Here is a 22,802-nt window from a genome sequence, read left to right as displayed (position 1 = left end):
TTAAGGGACTAATATTGTTTTAATCTAAAATCTGGGTTTCCTTATGGGATTATCATTCAAATGTAAAATATATTTATCTCTAACTCTTCTTGCTTCAGTATATAAATTGGCATTATAAAATGTTAGTCCAAACTGTTTCTGTAACAGCTTTAATTAAGCCAAAAATCCACACTTCTGTTCTTTGGCAATCCTATATATATAGGACTTAAACAGTTTACAAAATGCTTTCATATATATCACTGTTCATTTATTCATGGAACAAATAGTATTGAGTGCCTATTACATGCCACATATAATCTCTGCCGTCATGGAATTTACAATCTAGAGCAGTGTTTCTCAAATTTACAGGAGAATATTAATCATTTGAGATCTTATAAAAATGCAAGTTCTAAGCCTGAGATGGGGTCCAAGACTACATTTTTAGCCAGCTCCTGGGTGATGCTGATGCTGTTGGTCTATGGACCACACTTTGAGAAGCAAGAGTCTACTGGATTCATTTAATCTTCACAACTTCATAAGATACGTATCAGTGTTCTTTTTATTTTATTATCTTGAGTACTTACTATCTACAAAGCACTGTGCTATACATAGTAGATAAAAAGTTTGATTAGATATAAGCCTTTTGGAAACTCACTATATAGCACCAAAAAACTAGTGTAACAAATAATTATGAGTGTGACTCTATTTATATATATGAAATATCCAGAAAAGGCAGATTTATAGTGATAGAAAGTAGATTGGTGGTTGCCTGGGCCAGGGATAGGAATAGGGATTAACTATAAATAGTCATGAAGGAGTCTATTGGGATGATAGAAATGTTTTAAAAACTGGATTATGTTGATGGCTGTACAACTCTATAAATTTACTAAAAATCATTGAATTGTACACTTGAAATGGTTGAATTTTATAATATGTAAATTACATACTAATAAAATTATAAAAACAAATAATTGTGATATAATGTGAACAATCCTATGTAATAAAAGCCTAATATGCTAAGTGTCGGGTTGTCTGGTCGTCTGTTCAATCAATCAAAGCGTAATATGCTAAGGCCGCTCAACTGCTCACTATGACATGCACTGACCACCAGGGGCAGACAGTCAACCAGTCGACCAATTGCTATGATGTGTACTGACCACCAGGGGGCAGATGCTCTGACTGGTACGTTAGCTTGCTGCTGGGGTCTGGCTGATTGGGACTGAGTGAGACTGGCCAGAAATGCCCTGGAGCCCTCCCGTAGTCTTTCCCCAGCTGGCCAACCTCCTGTATTCCTCCCCGACCCTGATTGTGCACCAGTGGGGTCCCTCAGCCTGGCCTGCGCCCTCTTGGGGGATGTCGGAGAGCCGGTTTTGGCCCAATCCTGCAGGCATAAAAGGCTAATATGCAAGTTGACTGAACGGCGGAACAACCAATCTCTATGACATGCACTGACCGCCAGGGGGGCAGATGCTCAACACAGGAGCAGCCCCCTGGTGGTCAGTATGCTCCCACAGGGGGAGCACCGCTCAGCCAAAAGCCAGGCTCGTAGCTGGTGAGCACAGCGGTGGTGGTGGGAGCCTCTCCAGCCTCCACGACAGCACTAACGATGTCCGACTGATGGCTCCTGGACTGTGAGAGGGCACAGGCCGGGCTGAGGGACCTCCCCCTCCCCCCGGAGTGTATGAATTTCATGCATCTGGCCTCTAGTGTAATAATAAACATGTAGTCCTCACCCCTTTAACAGCCAAGGAAATGGAGCTCAGAGAGGCTAAGTGATTTGTACAAAGTCACATAAATAGTTAATGACAGGGTTAGCATATAAATCTAGCCCTATTAAGCCAAGACTATTTATTAACAGAAACCTCATAGCCAGAGGAGGCACAAAGATGTGTGCCAGGAAATAGATACCCTCCCACCAGTTAGAGTTTGCAGTTCTCAGAATCGTCCTCACCCTGTGAGGTGGAGATCATTCTGAGTGATGACTGAGGTGGCATCCCATCCACATACTGCCAGTTGACAGGCTGTTCAAGCCAACTAGCTTCTGGCAGATCCTCTGGCTTCTGCAGGGTTTTTAGTTTCAAACAACAAAAATGAATTTTGACTGATTTAGTAGGAAAGGAAGTGGGAAGCTCACAGAATCGTTATGAGGGTTGAGAGACCCAAACTCAGAGCTGTTTAGCCAAAAAACAATGCCCAAAATTATGCTGTAGAAACAGCCCCTGTGAGAAGACTATATTACTGACTCTGCTCCCTTCCTCCACCACCAGCACTGTGCTGGGAACTTAATTTGGCCACAACTGCACTGTTGCAAGAGAGAGAACTGACTGCTAGCTACCCTTGCTGCTTTGTGTTATTAGTTCTCTGCTCAAAGCCCTACAGGTACTTCTGGTTCATCAGAGCAGGTCATGCTTCTGAATCCGGGCTGCAAGGGAGGAGGACCAAGGGAGGATGGTAAGATGTTTTACAACTTCTATCAGTATCTAGATCAGCGGTTCTCAACCTGTGGGTCGCGACCCCTTTGGGAGTCAAACAACCCTTTCACAGGGGTCGCCTAAGACCATCGGAAAACACATATATAATTACATATTGTTTTTGTGATTAATCACTATGCTTTAATTATGTTCAATTTGTAACAATGAAAATACATCCTGCATATCAGATATTTACATTACGATTCATAACAGTAGCAAAATTACAGTTATGAAGTAGCAACGGAAATAATTTTATGGTAGGGGGTCACCACAACATGAGGAACTGTATTAAAGGGTCGCGGCATTAGGAAGGTTGAGAACCACTGCTCTAGATTCTAGATAATGGGATTCAGGTTTTACTTTCTTCCAAGACTCACATATCAGTGAGTTCTCTAAGCTCAGAGACTAGGTCACCAAACAACAAAAACAACCAACAAAAAAAGATGTTCATTACAGCCTTGCACAAACAGTGGTTCACGGAGTAGCAGCATAACATCAAGCAGAAACTTGTTAGAAACAGAGAATCTCAGGTCCAATACCTGATCTGCAGAATCAGGATCTCTTTCTAACCAGTAGGTGAGGTGACTTGTACATATCCCTAGTACATTTAGAAGTGTTGCTCTACATTATACATCATGCAGTTCTTTTTTCGTGAATCCACATCTGAGGATATTTTTTCCATAGATTTTTAGAGATAGTGGAAGAGAGGCAAAGAGGGAGGGAGGGAGGGAGGAAGGGAGGGAGAGAGAGAGAGAGGTGTGAGAGATACACATAAGTTGGTTGCCTGCCTCCCACTCGTGCCCTTGACTGGCGGGGGAGTGGGGGAGGTCAAAACTTGACCAGGAATCAAACCCGAGACCCTTTGGTGTGTAGGCAGATGCTCTAACCACTGAGAAAGCACTCAGGGCCACACAGTTCTTTTTAATTTTCAGAAGTCAGTTGTTATTAGGCTTTATTCATCCATAGGATTGCCAGATATAATGCAGGACCCCCAATTAAATGTGAACAAATCATATTTTAGAATAAATATGTTCCATGAAATATTTAGAACATACTTATAATAAAAATTATTCCTGTGTGTCTAAAATTCAAATTTAACTGGGTAAACAATATTATCTGGCAATCATGTTCATCCACAAAACTCTCTCCTAGCAACGAACATAAATGAACAAAAAGAAAGGGAAATTAACATAACTGCCTATAGGAAAGCATTTATATCACTTTTCTCTTTTGGCATGGTAAACTATAAGCATCACGATATCAGAATATACAAACTCTACAGTTCCAAGCCCTCTCTGTATTAGGTGTAAGCATTTAATGCTTGAGGGTCCCCTATAATATGAAAAGTGAATGTTCTGTTGACCCTGAATGTTAACTGTTCTGTAGGATAAAAGTTAATTTTCAGTATACCTCTGAATTGCAACTAAATTCATTTAATGAGTTTTGACCAATAACAACGTTATCCCACAGAACCTGACTACATAAATTAAGTACTATATATATAAAGGAAATAAGTGGTGACAATCACTGTTGACTTCCCTCTGGAAACTTCTATTATAATTTCATTTTCTTCCTAAAGAAAGGGGTTGCTGTCTATGCTCAGGAGTTTTAGAAAAACAGCTTTCAGAGTGTAGGATATATCCATTGGAAGTAGATGCATGACATTCAAAAATTAAAGAAAAATTTTAATACTCAAAAATGTATGCCAATTGCATTTATTTGGAAGAAAGCTTAATTCGCTTAGCACTTTAGCCAGTCCAAATATTTCCAATCAGCCAAACAGGGAATTTTGGTTGGTTGGGAAATTGTGATTTATAACTTTTTGCAGTTATCAGTGAGCCACCTCCAATATAGTTTATCAACAAAAATCTTCCATTTGTCATACTCCTCCCAAGCCTTATCTTATCTCTTGGCTCGTGATGAAATATCCAAGGACTATGAGCAGGATGGCAGTTCCAACAAATAAAATATCCTGAGGGGCTGATGAGTGTTGGTATTAAACATACAGAGTCTCCCTCCACCACAAGTTGTATATTATGTTTATTGCCACCTTTTAATTAATTGTATGCAAGCTCCACCCTAGAGGCCAATGTCTGTAATAGCTGAATGATGTGCCCTGGTTTAGGGCCAGGCCATAAATGGGCCAATTGACTAGCCTTTCTTTAAAATTAAATAATAGGGGGAAAATAAACATTTATAAGTACATCTTCAAGTCACTTATACATGCTATTTCTATAACATAGCTAAGTACTTAATTCATAATAGGGAATAGTTAGAAACTATCTGAAGCCTCTTCCTCCTCTGTAGTGAACTGGTTAAATAAAGAATGGCATATGCATAAGATGCAAGCATTACAAAATATTTTTTCCAGGTGTCCTTGGAGAAATGGCTGATTCTACAATTGAAGCAGGAAATTACAAGATGATCCTGGAACATCTTGTCATATCAGAAGGTAAGTATCAAAGACTTCTGGGTCAAGTCAAAAGGGACCCAGAAACTAACTTGAAGATGCTTCCATTTATCAATCCTCTTTGAGTATGAATAAGAATAACTGTAATGGAATGAAGCATATTATATATACATTTAAATCTACTAGCTCAGATTGATACTCTCAAACAAAAATTCTATTGATACCCTTGGAAAATGCAAAGAAATGGACTCATTTTACTGAAAACTGGTAAATAAAGAAAATGAATCAAGTATTTATCTTACTTCTCACATACACATACTATCTCAGGGTAACCAAATAGTTGATGGGAGGAAAATCTCTTTACAGAGATTTTCAGCTAATAATAGATATAGAAATAATAGAATGTCATTACATTCTAATCTCCAATGAAATAATGCAACTAGGAAATGATCTATGACTAACTTCACAAAAAGAGAGATAAGCAGACAATACTTGCCTCCTGTATGTAACATCACATATGAAATATACTTGCTAAAAATCAAACTAGCCCAGCTGGAGTGGCACAGTTGGTTGAGCCTCATCCTGTGCTCCAAAAGGTTGCCAGTTTGATTCCCCATCAGGGCACATACATGGATCTAGGGTTTGATCCCTAATTGGGGCAAGTAGGGAAGGCGACTGATAGATACTTCTCTCTCACATCAATGTCTCTCTCTCTCTCTCTTTCCTCCCCTCTCTCTAAGCATGTCCTTGGATGAGGATTAAAAACAAAAATTCCAACTGGAATTTGATCAAAGCTATAAATCTAAATAATAATTTACAGAAAATACCGGTGATAAAGGACCATATTAAATGACACCAGTAGAGATACAAACAGAAAAACCAATTATGGAAAATCCTACAGGACAAAGAACACAACTTTGCATTAACAAACCAATTGAAAGAGAAAGAGCGGGAAGCTATAGATGAACAGGCTTAACACTTATCAAACAATTCACTGTGTGGTTCTTATTTGGATCCCAATCTATATAATAAAAGCCTAAGTGACCTTTACGATGGTACGACTAGAATGACCGGTCACTATGATGACTATGATGCGCACTGACCACCAGGGGCAGACTCTCAATGCAGGATCTGCCCCCTGGTGGTAAGTGCGCTCCCATAGGAAGCTGGGCTCATGGCTGGCAAGTGCAGCGGTGGTGGTAGGAGCCTCTCCCGCCTCTGCTAAGGAGCAGTGAGCAGGTGGGCCGTAAGGAGCGAGGGGTCCTGCACATCCCCCAAGGCGTTCTGGACTGTGAGAGGGCACAGGCTGGGCTGAGGGACCCCCTACCCCCAGTGCATGAATTTTGTGCACCGGGTCTCTAGTTTAAACATATTAACTGTAACAAAAACCATTTGTGAAGCAATTGGAGGAAATTTGATGTGAAATAACTATCTTGAAGAGATATCTGCATTCTCATGTTCATGGCAGCTTTAGTTACAGTATCCATCTATATTTACTTTGTGAATATTTGATGATGAAATGGCATTTTATAAACACTGTAGATGTGATAATGATGTTTTCATTATATTTTTTAGATGCATCCTATCTTTTAGATATAATTGCTGAACTATTTGTGAATGAAATGATTTGATGTTCGGTTCAAATTAATCTGGAGATAGGAATGCTTGAATAATTGTTGAAGCTGGGTGGCAGATTTAAGGACATTCAGCATACTATTTTTACTACTTTTGTAGGTGTTTGAACATTTCTATAAAAGAATTATATTTTAAAATTGTGTTAGAGTATGCTCTCAATTTCAAGTCTGTAACATAAATGCAGAAAATTAGTTTCCACTTGAGCATATGTCCACCCCTTTTCCCACTTTCTTACCCATTACCCAATCACTGTAATGTTTCAAATAGTTCCTTTCTATAAGTTCTCTATGTGTACCTATCTCTGAATCACTTCATTTCTTAGGTGGAGCAAAAAGCAACACCTACTTGATGTTATTGATGGGCCAGTGGCATTCTTGTGTCCTGTCCTTCTGGGACCAGTACTTTTTGAGATAGTCAGAAATAGAAGACTGATCTGCAGTGAAGAGACCCCTGCTTCTCTGAGAGAAGTTAACAGATCCTTTGGGTTTAAGTCTATGATTTTGATCTCATTAGCATTGTGGGTTCCACTCAAGTGTGACTGACAGTCACACAAGTCAATACAGGAGCACTTTGGGAGAGCCAAGTTAGAGAATTTTTTTTTCTTATAGATTAGTGCTTCTGTTCTTGCAGAGCTCATCAAAAAACAAATCAGAACACTTTGATTCAACAAATGAATGTAATGAAACTGCATTTCTAAGAAAACTGCAGTATTGGGCTAAAAGAGAAATAAAGCACTAAATCGCTTGTTCAAATAAAAGCGCTACAGAAGGAAATGGAAGTATATTCTAGGTGTTTATTAATGCTTTCATTTTCACTTTAATCCTAGTTTAGGTCACATCTAGAGACTAAATGTAAGCTCTGAGATTTAGAAAGCAAAGTATATATCTTTGCCAGTTTTAATCCCATCAAGCATACTTTGTTAAAGTTGGAGTAAAATCAAGATGGAATACCATCAGACCATTAGAAATAGAGTGGAGGAGGGTAGCCAAAGACTAGGAAACAATGAGTCAGTCCCATCTAGTATTTTCCTCAGGTTTCATTCCCAATTCCAGAGGAAGTAAAAGATGTTTAAAATACTCAATGGCATCCTTTTATCATGCTACTGAATATAGTTTGAAAGCTGAAGGTAATATGTTTAAAGCTTAAAAACAAATTTTTTAAACACTGTAGGCTATAATGCAAATGAAACAAGAAAAATTATAGTAAGTTATTTTGGATTTAGAGAAGAATGTGCCAATCACCAAATGTAATCTGCAATTACATAAAAATGCTGTTTCAGTGAAATTAGGAATTCAACAGATGGTCCCAAAATAAAATATTTCTGCAGTACGTGAGAACAATTGTTTCCTAACTCCTCTCAAAGGAAAGTGTGGATAATTAAATGCAATCTAAATCATCCAATCCAGCTCAATCAATTCATTTTTATCAAATCACCCAGGGAATGAATTCAATACTGAAAATACAATTTCTCACAATTAATAAACAATTACTGAGGGATTATTGGGGTTAGAGAGAAGATGCAGTCATCAGTAAGAAAAGGGAAATACATTTTTTACCCCAAAAGAGTTCCTAGTTGAGAGAAAACGGCATATGCACCTAAAAGCTTGAGGATATTAATTACATATTCTCCTGATTTGTTGGGAAGTGTTAAGATAAACAATAAATCTACTACAATAGACTAAATTTGCTGAAGATACCAATGACTAGTGCAAAAAGATATGATACATGGTGAGGGCTGAACTTGGTATTAACCTAGGCCAGTGATGGCGAACCTTTTGAGCTCGGCGTGTCAGCATTTTGAAAAACCCTAACTTAACTCTGGTGCCGTGTCACATATAGAAATATTCATATTTTTTTTGATATTTGCAACCATAGTAAAACAAAGACTTATATTTTTGATATTTATTTTATATATTTAAATGCCATTTAACAAAGAAAAATCAACCAAAAAAATGAGTTCGAGTGTCACCTCTGACACACGTGTCATAGGTTCGCCAGCACTGACCTAGGCCCTTTTTCTAGACTTTTTGCGAGTAATAACTTTTGCTTTTGGCAGCTATTTAAAAACATTTAATTTATTCTCACTTTATTTCTTTCAGCATTGCTCCATCTTGTTGTTGTTGTTTTTTAAGTTTATTTATTGATTTTAGAGAGAGGGAGGAAAGAAGAGAGAGAGATTGATTTGTTGTTCCACTTATTTACTAGAATGCATTCGTTGGCTGATTCTCGTATGTGCCCTGACCAGGGATTGAACCACGACCTTGGCTAGTGGGACTACGCTCTACCGACTGAGCTACTCCGGCTCCATCTTAATAAGCACATTTCTCCAATGGTCATTATCTATTTAAGGTAAATATACTTTGACAGCTCACTTAATGTTCATCTTTATTCTGAGGCATTAAGGACCTCACAGGGCCACCATTCTAAAACACTTTTTCTCAAACTTCAGTGTGTATCAGAATCAATAAGGAAAAAGACCAACAACAACCAAATGACAAAATGGCAGCTCCAACCATAGCCTGTTTTCTCGTGTTGCTCACTTCTGAACCAAAGTCTGCAGGTGTCTACGTCGTAAGTCTGTGTTCTGGCTGTAAAAATTTGGGGCTATGACTTACATGTTAGGGAGGCAAGAGTCCTATCATGGTAATGTCCTTTAATACAGAAAGACTGTTTAAGAAATGATGGACAGCCCTAGCTGATTTGGCTCAGTGGATAGAGTGTCACCCTGCAGACTGAAGGGTTCCGGGTTCGATTCCAGTTAAGAGCACATGCCAGGTTGTGGGCTCTATCCCTGTAGGCAGCCGATCAATGATTCTCTCTCATCTCTTCTGTTTCTATCTCTCTCCCTCTCCCTTCCTCTCTGAAGTAAAAAAATGTATATATATATTTTTAAAAAAGGAGATGGTGGACATTCATGACTATGACAAATGTCCACTACCATTCTTTTTCAGTTTTTTTGCCCCCGTGGAGCTTACATTGCGGTGGGATGTCTTCAGTTTCTGTGGGTATTCCACATCAGTTTGCAAACAATGGCTGGGTATGTGGGTGGAGCAGTCTAGTGTTTGTCAGCTTTTCCAAGACAGTTCTATTAGTTGTCCTAGTTTCTAGGCACCTTTCTCTTCAACTACTTGGCTAAGATATGCTCTAAAATGGTATATGCTGTTTGAAATGTTTTTCTCATTGTAGTGAATAAATGCGATCTGACTATAAGAAATATGTATATTGAATTTGTCTATGTTCAAAAGAGAATGCATTAAATAAAAAGATTATTTGCTCACCAAAATCCAGAAGCCACTAATAATTTTAAAATGCCCTTTAGAGATGCTGAGAAAATAGAAAGCAAAAACTGTATGTGTACTTGCAGGTGATGCCACTGTGTGTTCTATTTGGGACATGGGTGTATTTCTGTATCCCTAACTCACATTGATCAAAACTAAATACAAGTACTATTTGGTTTTAAAATGATGTATAGAGTTATTTTCAAAATACTTCCAATTAATTAATCCACTTAGCAAGTATTTTTTTTCTTCATAATATTTAAAGGTCTTGCTCTGTTGCCCTCTAGTTTCCAGTGTTGTTGTGGAACAATGGATGCCGTTCTGTTTTTAATCCTTTGCTTTTGTCCTGTTTTGTGTTCTCTCTGGAAGCTTAAAGATCTTCCCTTTGTCTGCAGTATACTCACAATTCCTGGTCACATGGTTTGGTAGAGCTCTATTTTTATCTGATGTGGTGAGCTCTTGGTGAACACATTTAATTTGGTAACTCATGTACTTCAGTTTGGGGAGTTTTTCTTAGATTATTTCATTGATTCTCTGACTTTTTGTTCTCCTTTCTAGGAAATTTTCTTACCTTTCTCTTCTTGTTTATCACCCTCCCCCCCTCCCCCCAACCCCATTTACACTTTTCTGTCTTCAATTCTAAATGTCTTACATTATAGTGGTTTCCTTCAAACCTCTGATAATCCTGGCTGTCTGCTCCATACTTAAGAATAGGGCAACAAAATGAGGTTTGGTTAGCCATAAACTTACCTGTAGAGTGATTTGTTTGAGCTCATAATTGGGGAAACTCCGATGTCACTACCTTCAGGTCTTTCCTTTGGGTTGATCAGATTCCACATGGAAGGATCTTCTAACCTCCTCCTTGGAAGTTGAAAATCTGGCTGCCAAAATCTGGGAGTCAAGTTGGTAAAGATATCTGGGTTCCTCAGCATCCAATATACAAATACTCGTTTAATCTCCCGACCCCTCAGAGGTCTCCTGGTTCACTACCTGCAGAGAATAAGTTTGCAGTATTTTACCTAGATAAGAGGGAGGCATTTGTTTGCCTGACTGCATGGACTTTTGAAAGAAATCTGGGGATCTGATTGCTTTATAAACAGATTTGCAAAGAATCCTCCCTATAGAATTTCCCTCTTTCCTCACTTCACTTCAAGAGCAACTAGTTAAGAGTCTTTTGGTGACTAGTCATGTCTAGTTGGAGTCTTTTGGCAACCTTAAAGTATATATGGGTTTGGTGATTGATTTTGACTCATTGCTGCCTGAAGAGTACGTTTTGTTAGTCTACTACATTTTTATCACTCTTACTTTTCCAGCTAAAAGTCTTCTCAAATTTTATTGCCATTGTCTCCTCTTTGCACCTTCATGCTTTTAATCCTTAAAAATTCATTTTATGACATGACATGGCATTCTGGATTTAACTTAAAGCAGGAATAAGATAGAAAATAGAAAAATCCATACTTATTAAATACATGGAAGTTCTTATTATTACTCTACTTTTTTTTTTAACTAATCCTCACCAGAGGGTATGTTTTATAGGAAGAGAGAGAGAGAAAGAGAGAGAGAGAGAGAGAGAGAGAGAGAGAGAGAGATGAAAGAGTAACATCAATTGGTTGATTGGTTGCCTGTGTACAGCCCCAACCGGAGATAGAACCCAAAACATTTTGGTGTGTGGGACAATGCTACAACCACTGAGACACCTGGCTGGGCAACTCTGTCTACCTTTTAAAATAAGTTTGAAATTTTCTATAATAAAAATATTTGAAAAAAAATTTTACTAAGAAATATAGAACTGTTCATTTTTCAACAAATATTATTTTTTAAAAAACATATTTTATTGATTTCAGAGAGGGAGGGAGGGAGAGAGAGAGAGGAGAGAAAGAGAGAGAGAGAGAGAGAAACATCAATGATGAGAATCACTTATCATCTGCCTCCTGCAAGCCCCACACTGGGGATAGAGTCTGCAACCCAAGCATATGCCCTGACTGGGAATCAAACTGTGACCTCCTGGTTCATAGTTTAACTCTCAACCACTGAGCCATGCTAGCTGGGCTCAACAAATATTATTGATCATCCGCTATATACTAGGCACTGTGCCAAGATTCACACAGAATATGGAAAAGAGAGATTATTATTCATTGAATTTGATTAACTATACTGAGTTTTTAAAATTAAAATGTGACTCTTTAAATATGATGTTTTAGAGTGACAGTTTTTTTCCTGACATTTGCATTTATTTTGATTTTTGTGTAAACGTATGCTTTTATGAAATATGCAAGAAGGAACCCTAAAGGGGAAAAAGACATTAGATATGAGATGGGGCATTAGGGAATATCTATCTTATCATATCTGAAAATCGCATTCATACAAACTATTTATAAGCTTGAATAAAAAATGACACTAGCAGGGAGTAGACAACTTTTTCTACCTATGAACATAGAGAAAAAGCAAAATCTATACCAGAAAATCCCACAAAGGTGAGGATTACCTTTGGCTGGTAGAAGAGAATGAGGAGAGAGGACTGTTGATGACTAGTAGAATCTTGGCTTTTAGTTCATCAGTAATGGGAGTTCTATGAACTGAAGGTAATACTTCTTATTAAGCTAACTGTTACATAAAACTTTTTCCTTTAGTCCCAAGGCTATAGCTGTGGTGGGATAAAAAGCATGGACTCCTAGCTGTTCTCCAAAGGAGGAGGGAGCTACAAGGGAGCACATTAGCCATCTACTTTGGTTCTAAGTGGATAATACTAGGAGGCCAGTCACTTCAACTAGATAGCAACCTGCCCCTTCACTTGATGAGCTCTATTCTGTTCCTGCTTCCAACAACTCTTTCTCTGAGCTTTCTGGGATACTTGCCTTCTAAACAAGAGATCAAGGTCAAGCCAAATCTCCTAAGGAAGCAAAGCCCATTGCTTTGGCTGTTTTTCCTTTTGCCTCTAAAGGTTTCTCTGGGTAACTCAGGTCTCCCTGATAAAACTGTGTGTATTTTCTAGTGGAGAGTGGGGGGTAAGGGGACCTCTTAGAAAGTAAGGACTGAAACGATGCTGACAGAACTCCCGTGTCTGCCCAATAGTAGGCTAAGGTGAATGGACTAAAATCTATCAGATTATAACTTTCTTGAGGGCAGGGTGGGTTTGAGACTCTTTCTCACAGCATTTAGCACTATGCCTTGAATGTAAGAAATGTTCATTAAATAGATTTCAATGATGATTTGTTGATATTGATTAATGTACTCTATAGAAACAGTTCTATTAATTATCACTGAATTTGTATTACTGGTTGTTTCTCTCTGAGCTTTTTAATAAAGTTTTCTGGCTCTATCTAGAAAGGTCAGCAAAGGCCCAGAAATAAGTCACAAGTGACACAAAATTCCAGTTTTATATTTTTTAAAATCTTCCATATATGTCAGGAATGTTATGGGATTGGTGGGAATGATATTCCCCTATTTATACATGCAAAGCTAACATTTCAGCATTGAAAAAGAATCATGTTATAGTGTCAAATGGTGTTTATTATGGCCCTAGCCAGTTTTGCTCAGTGGATAGAGCATTGGCCTGTGGACCAAAGGGTCCTGGGCTCGATTCTGGTCAGGGCTCATGCAGGAGGCAACTAATCAATGTTTCTCTCTGTCGTTCCTTCTCTTGTCTATCTCCCTAAAAATCAGTGGAAAAATATCGTTGGGTGAGGATTAACAAAAAAATAAAATAAATAACGTGTTTATTATGCACTGGGCACTATGTTAAGTGCATGGTACAGACAGCTGCATGGCAGTCCCAGCCCTCAAGGAGTACACAATCTCCTTGAGGAAAATAAAGTATAACATGATATGGCCCATAATAGTTAGGAAAAGTTCACTATTCAGTCCCTCAAAGGAGTGAGGGAGCTCCATGACTGAGGGTTTGGACAGACAGCTATTTCTTTCTGTGAATTAATTGTATGAGAAGGATGAGAAGAAACTGGCTTTCCTTTTCTCTTGAAAAGAGCATAAATCTTTCAGATGGGATTATATACTTTCCCCATTTCCCAAGACTTCTCTGGGACATCGAATCTTACCACTAGAATGGGGCTTTAAAAGTGTGTCAGACTTTCCATCTGGTGTATAGCCATTGGGCCTATATTGCTTACAACACACTAGGTTACAAATAGAAAACTCCAATCCTGTTGGTTTAGTCGATGAAGAGAGACCTGGGTTTGATCAGAAGCGGTTTGATCAGAGGCTCAAAAACATAATCAGAGATCACATTTCTTTCTGCCTATGCTTTCCCCATGTCTGCTTTATTTTAACCTGGCTGGACCTCGTGGATGGGAGATGGCTGCCCACAGTCCAGGGCCCTGGGACCCCTGCCCCCCCCCCTCCCCCCCCGCCACGATCGAACATTCTGGTAACATGCCTTCAATTTTGAGTTTTTATGAAACCTTGATTTTTGAGTACATGCAGGTTGCCTCTGAAACTGTCTTGGAATATAAAAACAAACAAATAAAAACTTTCCCACAAGTCCCCAGCAAATTGCTCTCTCAGTGGCCCAAACTGTGTTATGCCCATTGCTGACCAATAACTGCGGCAGGGAATGTGAACGAACATGGTTTATTTTAGTTGGATTTATGCTAACTTGCTTATACTGGAACCATATACTCCAGTACCCAGCCAGGGCAGGGATGTGACCCTCAGAGGCGTGTGTGTGTGTGTGTGTGTGTGTGTGTGGTGTGTGTGTGTGTGTGTGTGTGTGTGTGTACCTAGGTAAGGAGGAGTGGATAAAGGGGAGGCTACCACAGGATCTGGCACAAGGTCCAGGGTGTAGCCATTGACGTCATGGAAATCCCTACCCCAAGCTACAGTTGCCTTCTCCCGCTGGACAGCTCCGGTTGTAATCAAGTAACTGGCAACTGCCTGTGTGCAGGGACTCGCCCTCCTTGCTTCCCTGAAAGTCTGGGCTCCCAAGGCTCCCTGCCCTGGCAGTTACCCTCAAGGTACTGGCCGCGTCCCTCCATTTGTTACTTCGGATGTCTCCTTTCTTCAGTGTTTCTCCTCCCTGGCTCTTCCGCGTCTTTACTGCACTCACTGCCCCCAAAGAGTGAAAACACTGGCTGCCATTAGAGAAAAACCTCACTTCCATCCCCGAATCGGAAGGAATTGAGGTTTAGTTATTTTGTCTTCTTTCTATCCCGCGTGGGGGTTCTTTAGGCCAAGTTCAGAACGTGCGCCAAGATAGTGGCTGCGCGACGGCCTCTCCCTGGGTCAGATGGAGGGGGGGCCGGTTTGGTCCCGGTCCAAGAGCGCGTCCCGCTGAGCAGTGTGCTGGTCCCGAGCGGGGTTCGGGTGGGCAGAGAGGACTGTAGACGTGGGGGCCCGAGTGAGTGCGGTATCGGGGCGCCTGCAGCCCGCCCAGCTGTGTGTGGTTGGAGGAAGGCTTTGCCCCTTCTGCCTCCCGCTCGGCAGCACATCTGACCCACCGCACCGACTCCTCGTGCGGACCGAGGCGGCCGGGCGTCCCTTCCCCACGCGCGCACCCTCCGTGCCCAGCGGGGCGCAGCCTCCCGGGGCTGGCACTCCGGGCCCCGCCGCGCGCCCGGGAACGGCAGCCTCAGGCTCTGCGTCCTCGGGCTGGCGGCCCGGGCAGCGCCTCCAGATGGGCCCGCAGGGGCGTCCTCGCTGCTCCGCTTCGGGGCCCGCGGCCGGAGCGGGACCAGCTGGAGCCGGCGCCGCGGAGCCCGCCGCCCCGCTCCCGGAGGCCCGGAGGCGGCGTCCTCAGCGGGCGGGCGGGCGGCCCTGCCTCGCGGGGTACCTGCGCGCGGCTCCCGCCCCTCCCCGCCAGCCCGGCTCCGGCCCGCCTCGCCCCGCCGCGGGCTTTGTCCACCGGCCCGCGGCCGCCCCTCCCCGTTCCCGCCGGCTCCTCCCCGCCCCCTCCGCGCCGGCCCCACTTCCTCGGAGCGGCGGCGGCGCGGGCGGCGGGCGCGGGCCGGGGACGAAGGGGTTAAGCCGAGCTCTTCCCGGCGCGGAGGGATCCGGAGCCGAGCCGAGCGCGGTGCTGAGGCCGCTTCAGCGAAAAAAATGTCCGCCTGAGGAGACCCACAAGTTCTATTCGGGGGGACCGCCAGCCCGCCCCGGGAGGAAGGGGCGGCCAGGCCCGAGAGCCGCCTCCCCCGCCCGGATCCGAGAGCTCGCGCGGGGCAAAGTGACCCGAGCCGCCGGGCGGTGCGCCGGGACGCCGGAGCCCGCGCTGCCGGCCAAAGTGAACTTTAATCGGGGTGGTTGGATGCGGAGACGGGGCGGCAGGTAATTGAGGGCAGGCGGGCGGGAGGGGGGCGCCGCGGCGGGGCGTCCCTGCCGGAGCGGAGGCGTCCCCGGCCCGCGCCCCAACTCCGTGCCCCTTTGTACCGAGCGAGCCCGGGGTCCCCTCCAAGTTGGGGAGCGGAGTGGGGGCGGAGGCGCGAGTCGCGGGCGGCCAGGCCCGCGGGCGGGCGGCGCGCTCGGCCTGCGCGGGGGCCCCGTTCGGTGCTGGGCTCGGGCTCGGGCTCGGGCTCGGGGCGCCTGGGAGAGAGCGGGCTGCTCCGGCCGCCGAGCCCGGCTCATTGTTCCGCGGGTCCGGGTCCGGGGCCGGCCGCCGGCGGGGCAGCCCAAGTGGGAGGAGGCCGAGCCGGGGCAGGAGGACGCCGGGCGCGAGCGAGACTAGTTGTCGGTGTTTCTGTTTTCTTTTCACCAACGCCCCTGGGGCGCCCGCGGGGAGCCTGGCGACCCCCGGGGCCCGCCGGGGCGGTCCGGGCGGCGGCGGCCGTGGACGCGGGCCTGCGAGCGGCGCGTTCCGTCCCCTGCAACTTGTCAGGTCTATTGTTGCCGAGCCCGAGAGTCACTCCGCATCTCCCCCGCCGCCGCCGCCCGGCTCGCCGGACGCCCGAGCGCCCCGCGCCCGCCCCGCGAGACCCCCCGCCCGGGCCGGCCCCGCGCGCGCAGAGCTCCCGGCGGCGGCGCGGGGCGGGGGGCGCCGCGGAGGGAAAAAGGGACCGGCCCGGAAACTTGCGGGAGAGGCGGTGAGTTGCGGGGGCCGCGGCGTCGCTCCCGGGCCGCCGCGCCGAGGAACGCGTGGAGTCGCGGACCGGGCGCGGGCTCCCGGCTCTCCCGCCCCCTGCCCGCGCGGCGCGGGGACCGACTGGGGTGTGGGGAGCCCGCCCCGCGCGCCGGCTCTGGCCCCGAGCCCCGCTCCATCCCCGCGGTGGTCGCCGGCTGAGCCTGGTTCTTCCTCTGCCTCAGGACCCGCTAGCAGTGGCCCAAGATGAATCCTCAGCAGCAGCGCATGGCCGCGATAGGGACCGACAAGGAGCTGAGCGACCTGCTGGACTTCAGTGCGGTAGGAGCGCTTCCCGCGGCATCGTGGGGTTCTGCGGAGGTTTCGTGAAAAAAAGAAAGAAAGAGAAAGGAAGGAGGTGGGGGGAAGCGACGTGGAGACGAGGCAGCGTGAACTCCCTCTGCTTTGAGCAGAGTTCTCAGGGCTGGAGTCCAGCTCCCCCAAGTTGGACACCTGAACTTTGATGTAATGTCTAGACTTGCAGATTGAAAACTTTATTGCCAAAGGGGTCATTTGTTTTAACCAGTTGAAAGGAAAACAGTGTAATCATGAGCTTTGGTTGAGTCACCCTCTGACCCTGATGGTGATTAGGGATTTTGAACTTCATAGGAGAGAAGAAAATTATTTTTTTTCTTCAACGCTCCTAACCAGTTCTCTCCCCAAGCTGTGGTATATGAGAGATGTCATTTACAAGAGAGCCAGCCTTTTGAGCTGAGTATCTTTGTAATACACCTGTGTGTGTATGTGTATATATTTACTATTTTTTACGTGGGTAATAATTGAGTGACTCAAAAGTATCTGTTGAAACCAAAGGGCCCACTGCCCTTACTTTTAATGGTTGAATTCCTTTTTTAACTGCTGTTAGGAGTCAGGACCAATCCCTACTTTATAAAACTTAGAGTGGATCTTTAGTGTATTGTGGTAGCTTCATTTGATATGATTCTGACTGTGTGTAATGTAAATGTAATGAGATTTAATTAATTGCAATCATGGACAAAAGTTCACTATTTAAACTCCATAATCTTAGAATGTCTCATTTAAGTGACTGGTTTTGCAGGACAGAATATAACCAAGTAGTGTTAGCAAATAGTATCACAGTATATTTGCCTTTGTGGGTCTGAATGTACATTTCAAATTTTATTTTAACGTCCTTCTGAAATACAGTAATTAACTGATGACTCTTGGTTTGCAAAGTCTAGAAGAATTTCAGGACTAATAGATACTTTTGGGTTATTTTGCAGATGTTTTCCCCACCTGTTAATAGTGGGAAAACCAGACCAACAACACTGGGAAGCAGTCAGTTCAGTGGATCAGGTAAGATGATGTCTAAAATCAGAACCTCATGTTTTGATGTTGTGATACAGTTTAGTAGAAAAATATATAAAGTATTTTAATATCTTTCTTCATGGTATTCTTTAGTGTCTTGTTAAAATTATAAATAAAAACAGGAAAAAAATTATAAATTAAAAACAACCAAGCCCAAAATGTGGGCTGTTGCTGTAAGGATCTATTGACATTTCACTAAGAATTTCAATATGGATTAAGAATTCTCTTTTTCAATGAATTTTTAAATTGAAAATTGTCTTATTTGAGTATAAGGGATTATATCATGCCTCTATATTTAGAAAAGTGCCAGAAGAAAATGCACTATGGCCATATGTGATCTTTTAAAAAATGTGTATTTAAATAGGTGTTTTTAAATTTTGCCAAATTTTTAGTCCATTAGCATTATGTAACCCAGGGTTCTAAAGAATTGGTAAAATAATATTATTTAATATATGCTCATGAAAAGTAGAATTGAGTCAAGCAACAATTAGTAAGATGCTTATTTTAAAAGATGGCCATTCCCTTAATAGTCTGCAGCAAATTAACAATTTTGTGGATGGTTATTTAAAATGTTAATGGAATAAAAGTTACAAATAAATGAAAAGGAGTTAGATTTATTTTCAAATGACACCTATTAGGTGACTGAATTCTGTCATACATTCAGATTACATGATGGTAACGTTTAGAGTAAGTTAAATTAGAGTCCTTTTCCTACATTAGTGCTGTCCTCTCTAAATTTGTCTTCTGTATATTTATAACTGCTCTGCTCCATTAACATTTATCCCATATTTCTTAAGTATGCATATTTTTGTTTTTCTAACTTTTAAAAATTCATGATGAAAAAAAAAGACATTCTAAAGGTCCATTCTAGTGTACAAAAGCTATAATTTTCTGTTTAAATTTATTCATTAGTGCTCAGAGACAGATGAAAACAAGAACAAAAACAAACAAAAAAAACTAAAGCCATGACAGTATCACCTTAAAAAAACCAGCTGTCAAATCTCTGGGCTGAAACTCAGTAATTCCTCTTTGACTGGTACTTTTATTTCCCCTGGTAAAGTGATGGCGATTTCTTAAGATACTGTGAGAGCAAAAGATTAGAAAGGAAGATTAAATTAGTAATCATTTTACTACTTTATTACACTTTACATTTACAAACATTTCTATTTAAAAGACATGCAATAACTTAAATTTACTAAAATTCATTTTTAATGATGAAATCGCAGCTTATGAGGAAAATAATATGTTGTTTAATATTTTAGATTAAGTACAATAAAAGCACTTTGGATTGTAAATATCCTAAGGCTAATACTATCCTTAATAAAAAGGTACCATAACATGTCAGCCAAACCTCAGCTCTTCTCCCACCTCTTTCTTTCCTTTCACTGGCAATCATTTGAATATTGTCACTTTTTGGGGAGAGGGGAGAACATTATTAGTTAATGCAGAAGAAGGCTATATTTCCTTTCTTCACTACTGTTTTGAGTATGTCTCAATTTTTGCAACTAATCATTCTTAAGAACTTTCAAACTTACTTTGTCTAATATGTAGTACATGCTTAGTATATTTCATTAATGAATAGTGATATTGCTGTTTCAGGCGAGTAGTTCCAGCTTGAATTGTGGAAATTATATTTAACTGACACTCATTGATATCAATAACATGGACTTTAGAAACTTGCTATTAGAAATATTTTCTGTTTTTAGAATAAGGACAATTAGTTTTTTACTTTATAAAATTAAGAAGGTGTGATTTTTATAGTCTATGAAATTAAAAAGTAGGTGAACTTGGTGTGTATTACAAGCATGGCGTTGGAGAAGTTGTAGGTCCTTGCTTGCATTATATGAAAACAAAATTTCTTTTTACATTGTAGCAGTGGTTGTAGTATTTGATTTTTTGGAGTAGGAACTTTTTAGTTTTAAAACTGTTAGACTTGTTATTTATCTATTGAAAGTTTGAATTTAAGCACTTGTATTTAGTGGACATAGTAATTTTTATCTGTGTGGTTTATTTTAAATCTAGAAAAGAATTTTTAAAAGCTGTGACCTTTAATAATTAGTTTTGGGGAAGGGAAAATGCCATGTGATTATTTTATATCAAAGTACGTATACTGGTAGATATGGTTTTCCTGTAGCCATTTCTTATCTTAAAGACAATGTCTAAAAGAAATTGGTACAGTAGTATTATTTTATTTATATATTTTACTGATATTTGAATTATCTGTCTTGATATCAAAGGATATGTAATACGTCCTAATGCTTGTTTGTTTGCAGCTTATAAGGATCTAAAGATCTGACTTTCCTTCTGAAGAGCTGACTTAAAGATTAGAGTTTTCTTGTCTTTGGAGTCATTTGTAAAACCCTAGCCTTTTGCCTCATGAAGACTATAATTGTGCAGTATAATTTCCTTTCTTGATTATTTGTCCTTTTTAGGATGATTTAATTTCACAATGGGATTTTCTTGAGAAATAATATATAACACCTTTGGAATTTTTTGAAACATACATGCTAGAGTACATAATGTTATTTTTAAATCAAAGCAAAACAAATAACTCTTATGATAGCTGATACTTCATCAAAAGTCACTATGGAAAAGATGAATGTATTATGTACTATTATTTGTTTTGAGAAGTCTGTTAAAATGCCATTTTTTCATTAAGGTGTTAATTTTCTTTGCCTGATAAGACTGAATTTTTCTGCCTGGTATGATAGAGTCTGGGAGGCGCTCTCAACAGTGACCTTTGAGAGGCATTTCTATAGGCGTTAAAGGTGAGGCACTGTTAGGGCACTGTATAAAAGGAAAGTTTGTTGAAAGGAATTAATAAAATTGAAATATTTAACGTGTTTATTAAGTCGATCCTGGGTTTAATTTTTAGCAGTTTAATGTTTATGTGCTATATGAAAAATTTCTTTTGTTAGTTTTTGAATCCAAGTAATAAGAGATGTTTCGAGGCTTGGGATATATATTCGTATGTGAGCCATATTGACTCTCTCTGAAATTTCTATCTAGAAAGTTGTTTTAACTAGCAAGTAAAGCTTTACTTTTCCTTGTTCAAATCCGACTTTGATAATAGTTCTTGCCCAAGATTTTTGGAAATAATTGTAAAAACTATTTCTAGCTCTTAAATTTTAAAAGGTATATAGTTTTTCATTCTCAGTTACTGATCAGTTTCTGGAGGGAGAAATTTTTCATATGTACACATAGGCTTTTTGAGAATGTCGCTGTAGTGCCAGAAAACTAAATTCTCATTAAATTGCTCTTCAGCAAATTTTTTTATTGAATTAATTTTTTGTAGTTTCATATGCAGTTGTAAGGAACAATACAGAGACCCCATGTACACTTACCAAATTTTCTGCAGTGGTAACAATTTGCAACACTAGTACAATATTATACCTAAGTTATTGGTAGTGATATAGTCAAGATACAAGAACCCTTCTATCACCACAAAGATTCCTGGTGTTTCCCTTTATAACAGCATCTAATTGTAAAGTAATTTTTAAAAAAATCTACGGTAAGATTATTAAATACCTACTCACCGTGTTAAACATGGAGTAAGCTTTTCAAGTTGCCTGTACCATAATTTGAAAATATTTTAAAAAATCAAAAAAGCAAACCAAAATTTACCAATGCAACTGAACTATAATTAGTAAGTAGGAATGGTATTTTAAATCAAGTAGACAATAGGTTTAGCCTTTATATGTAAGGTATTTTAAGGTTATGAGTATGGTGTGGTTCATGTTGTGTACCTAACAGTGTTGAAATTTATAGTAACTGTAATGTGTCGTAATATACACTTGTTCAAATTTAGTGCTTTTACTTGGGTAACAAAACCATGTTAAACATTTGTTGCCTTCAAGTTGTAGTGTGAATGAAATAACTGCAGAGTCAGCAGGCACATGAGGGAAAATACAGTATTTTAGGATAAATATCTCTGCTATTAAGTGGCTCATTTAAGGTAAAAGTTAAGTAGCAAAAAAGTCTTTAGAGAAAATCTGTTTATGAAAACACAAACTTGGAAAATAGAAAAATTAGAGACAAGTTTACAACCATGAGTATTGTGTGCTTTTCAGAATAGTGCCTGTAGCATTCCTTCAGTAGTCATTGGTTTATAATGTATTTGAAAAATAATATGATTGGATCACAATTTTTAGAGACTTTATTATATACAGTGTGGTATGCCTATAATTAATTATTTAAATACAAGTTTAACTTTCTTTTCGGCTACTATCCTTTTCTTTGAGTTTTTAAGTAATTCTCTTGGAACAGGAAGATAAAGGTGAAGATACTAAACCTTAAATGTAAACACAGTTGTTTTCACACTTTAGATTTAATGGGGTTATTTAGAATAATCTCTTATTAAAGCCAGCTAGTCTTTCTCTCCTTGAACAATTGGTAATCATGCCTGGAATGTCACTGCCTACTTAATGTTGTCAGACTTGGATAACTCTTGCCTTAAGAGAGTAAAGTAACAGTATTAGAAAGTGTCTTCTGAAAAAAAAAGAAGAAAAAAAAAGACCATTTCTGGACAGTGGACACTCTTTAAAAAAAATTTAATAGGACTGCTTTGGATTCCACTTTTTTGGATGGGAATGTTGAAATTATAAATCTAATGCTTTTGCATTTAGGGAATAAAATGAGAAAAT

At 40.8% G+C, this 22,802-nt stretch overlaps 1 protein-coding gene across 3 annotated transcripts in view; it reads left to right on the top strand.

Annotated features, from left to right (window-relative positions):
* Nucleotides 1-15,795: 15,795 nt before the first annotated feature.
* TCF12 (transcription factor 12) overlaps nt 15,796-22,802 on the top strand; it is a 365,067-nt gene continuing 358,060 nt past the window's right edge. Inside the window, exons 1-3 of one of the 3 annotated variants that reach the window (XM_070421983.1) lie at nt 15,796-16,046; nt 17,019-17,115; nt 18,075-18,147. In XM_070421983.1, the coding sequence (XP_070278084.1) occupies nt 17,041-17,115; nt 18,075-18,147 (148 nt within the window). In that variant the 5' untranslated portion in view covers nt 15,796-16,046; nt 17,019-17,040. Of the gene's footprint in view, nt 16,047-17,018; nt 17,192-18,074; nt 18,148-22,802 lie in introns of those variants that run through there. The other 2 variants (XM_070421990.1, XM_070422000.1) reach the window with 2 other exon arrangements.

Source organism: Myotis yumanensis, unplaced genomic scaffold, assembly GCF_028538775.1.
Source record: "Myotis yumanensis isolate MYYU_CA2020_CCGP unplaced genomic scaffold, mMyoYum1.0.hap1 SCAF_1, whole genome shotgun sequence".
NCBI lineage: Eukaryota > Metazoa > Chordata > Mammalia > Chiroptera > Vespertilionidae > Myotis > Myotis yumanensis.
The sequence above is the reverse complement of the archived record's forward strand: the minus strand, read 5'-3'. Positions and strand labels throughout refer to the sequence as shown.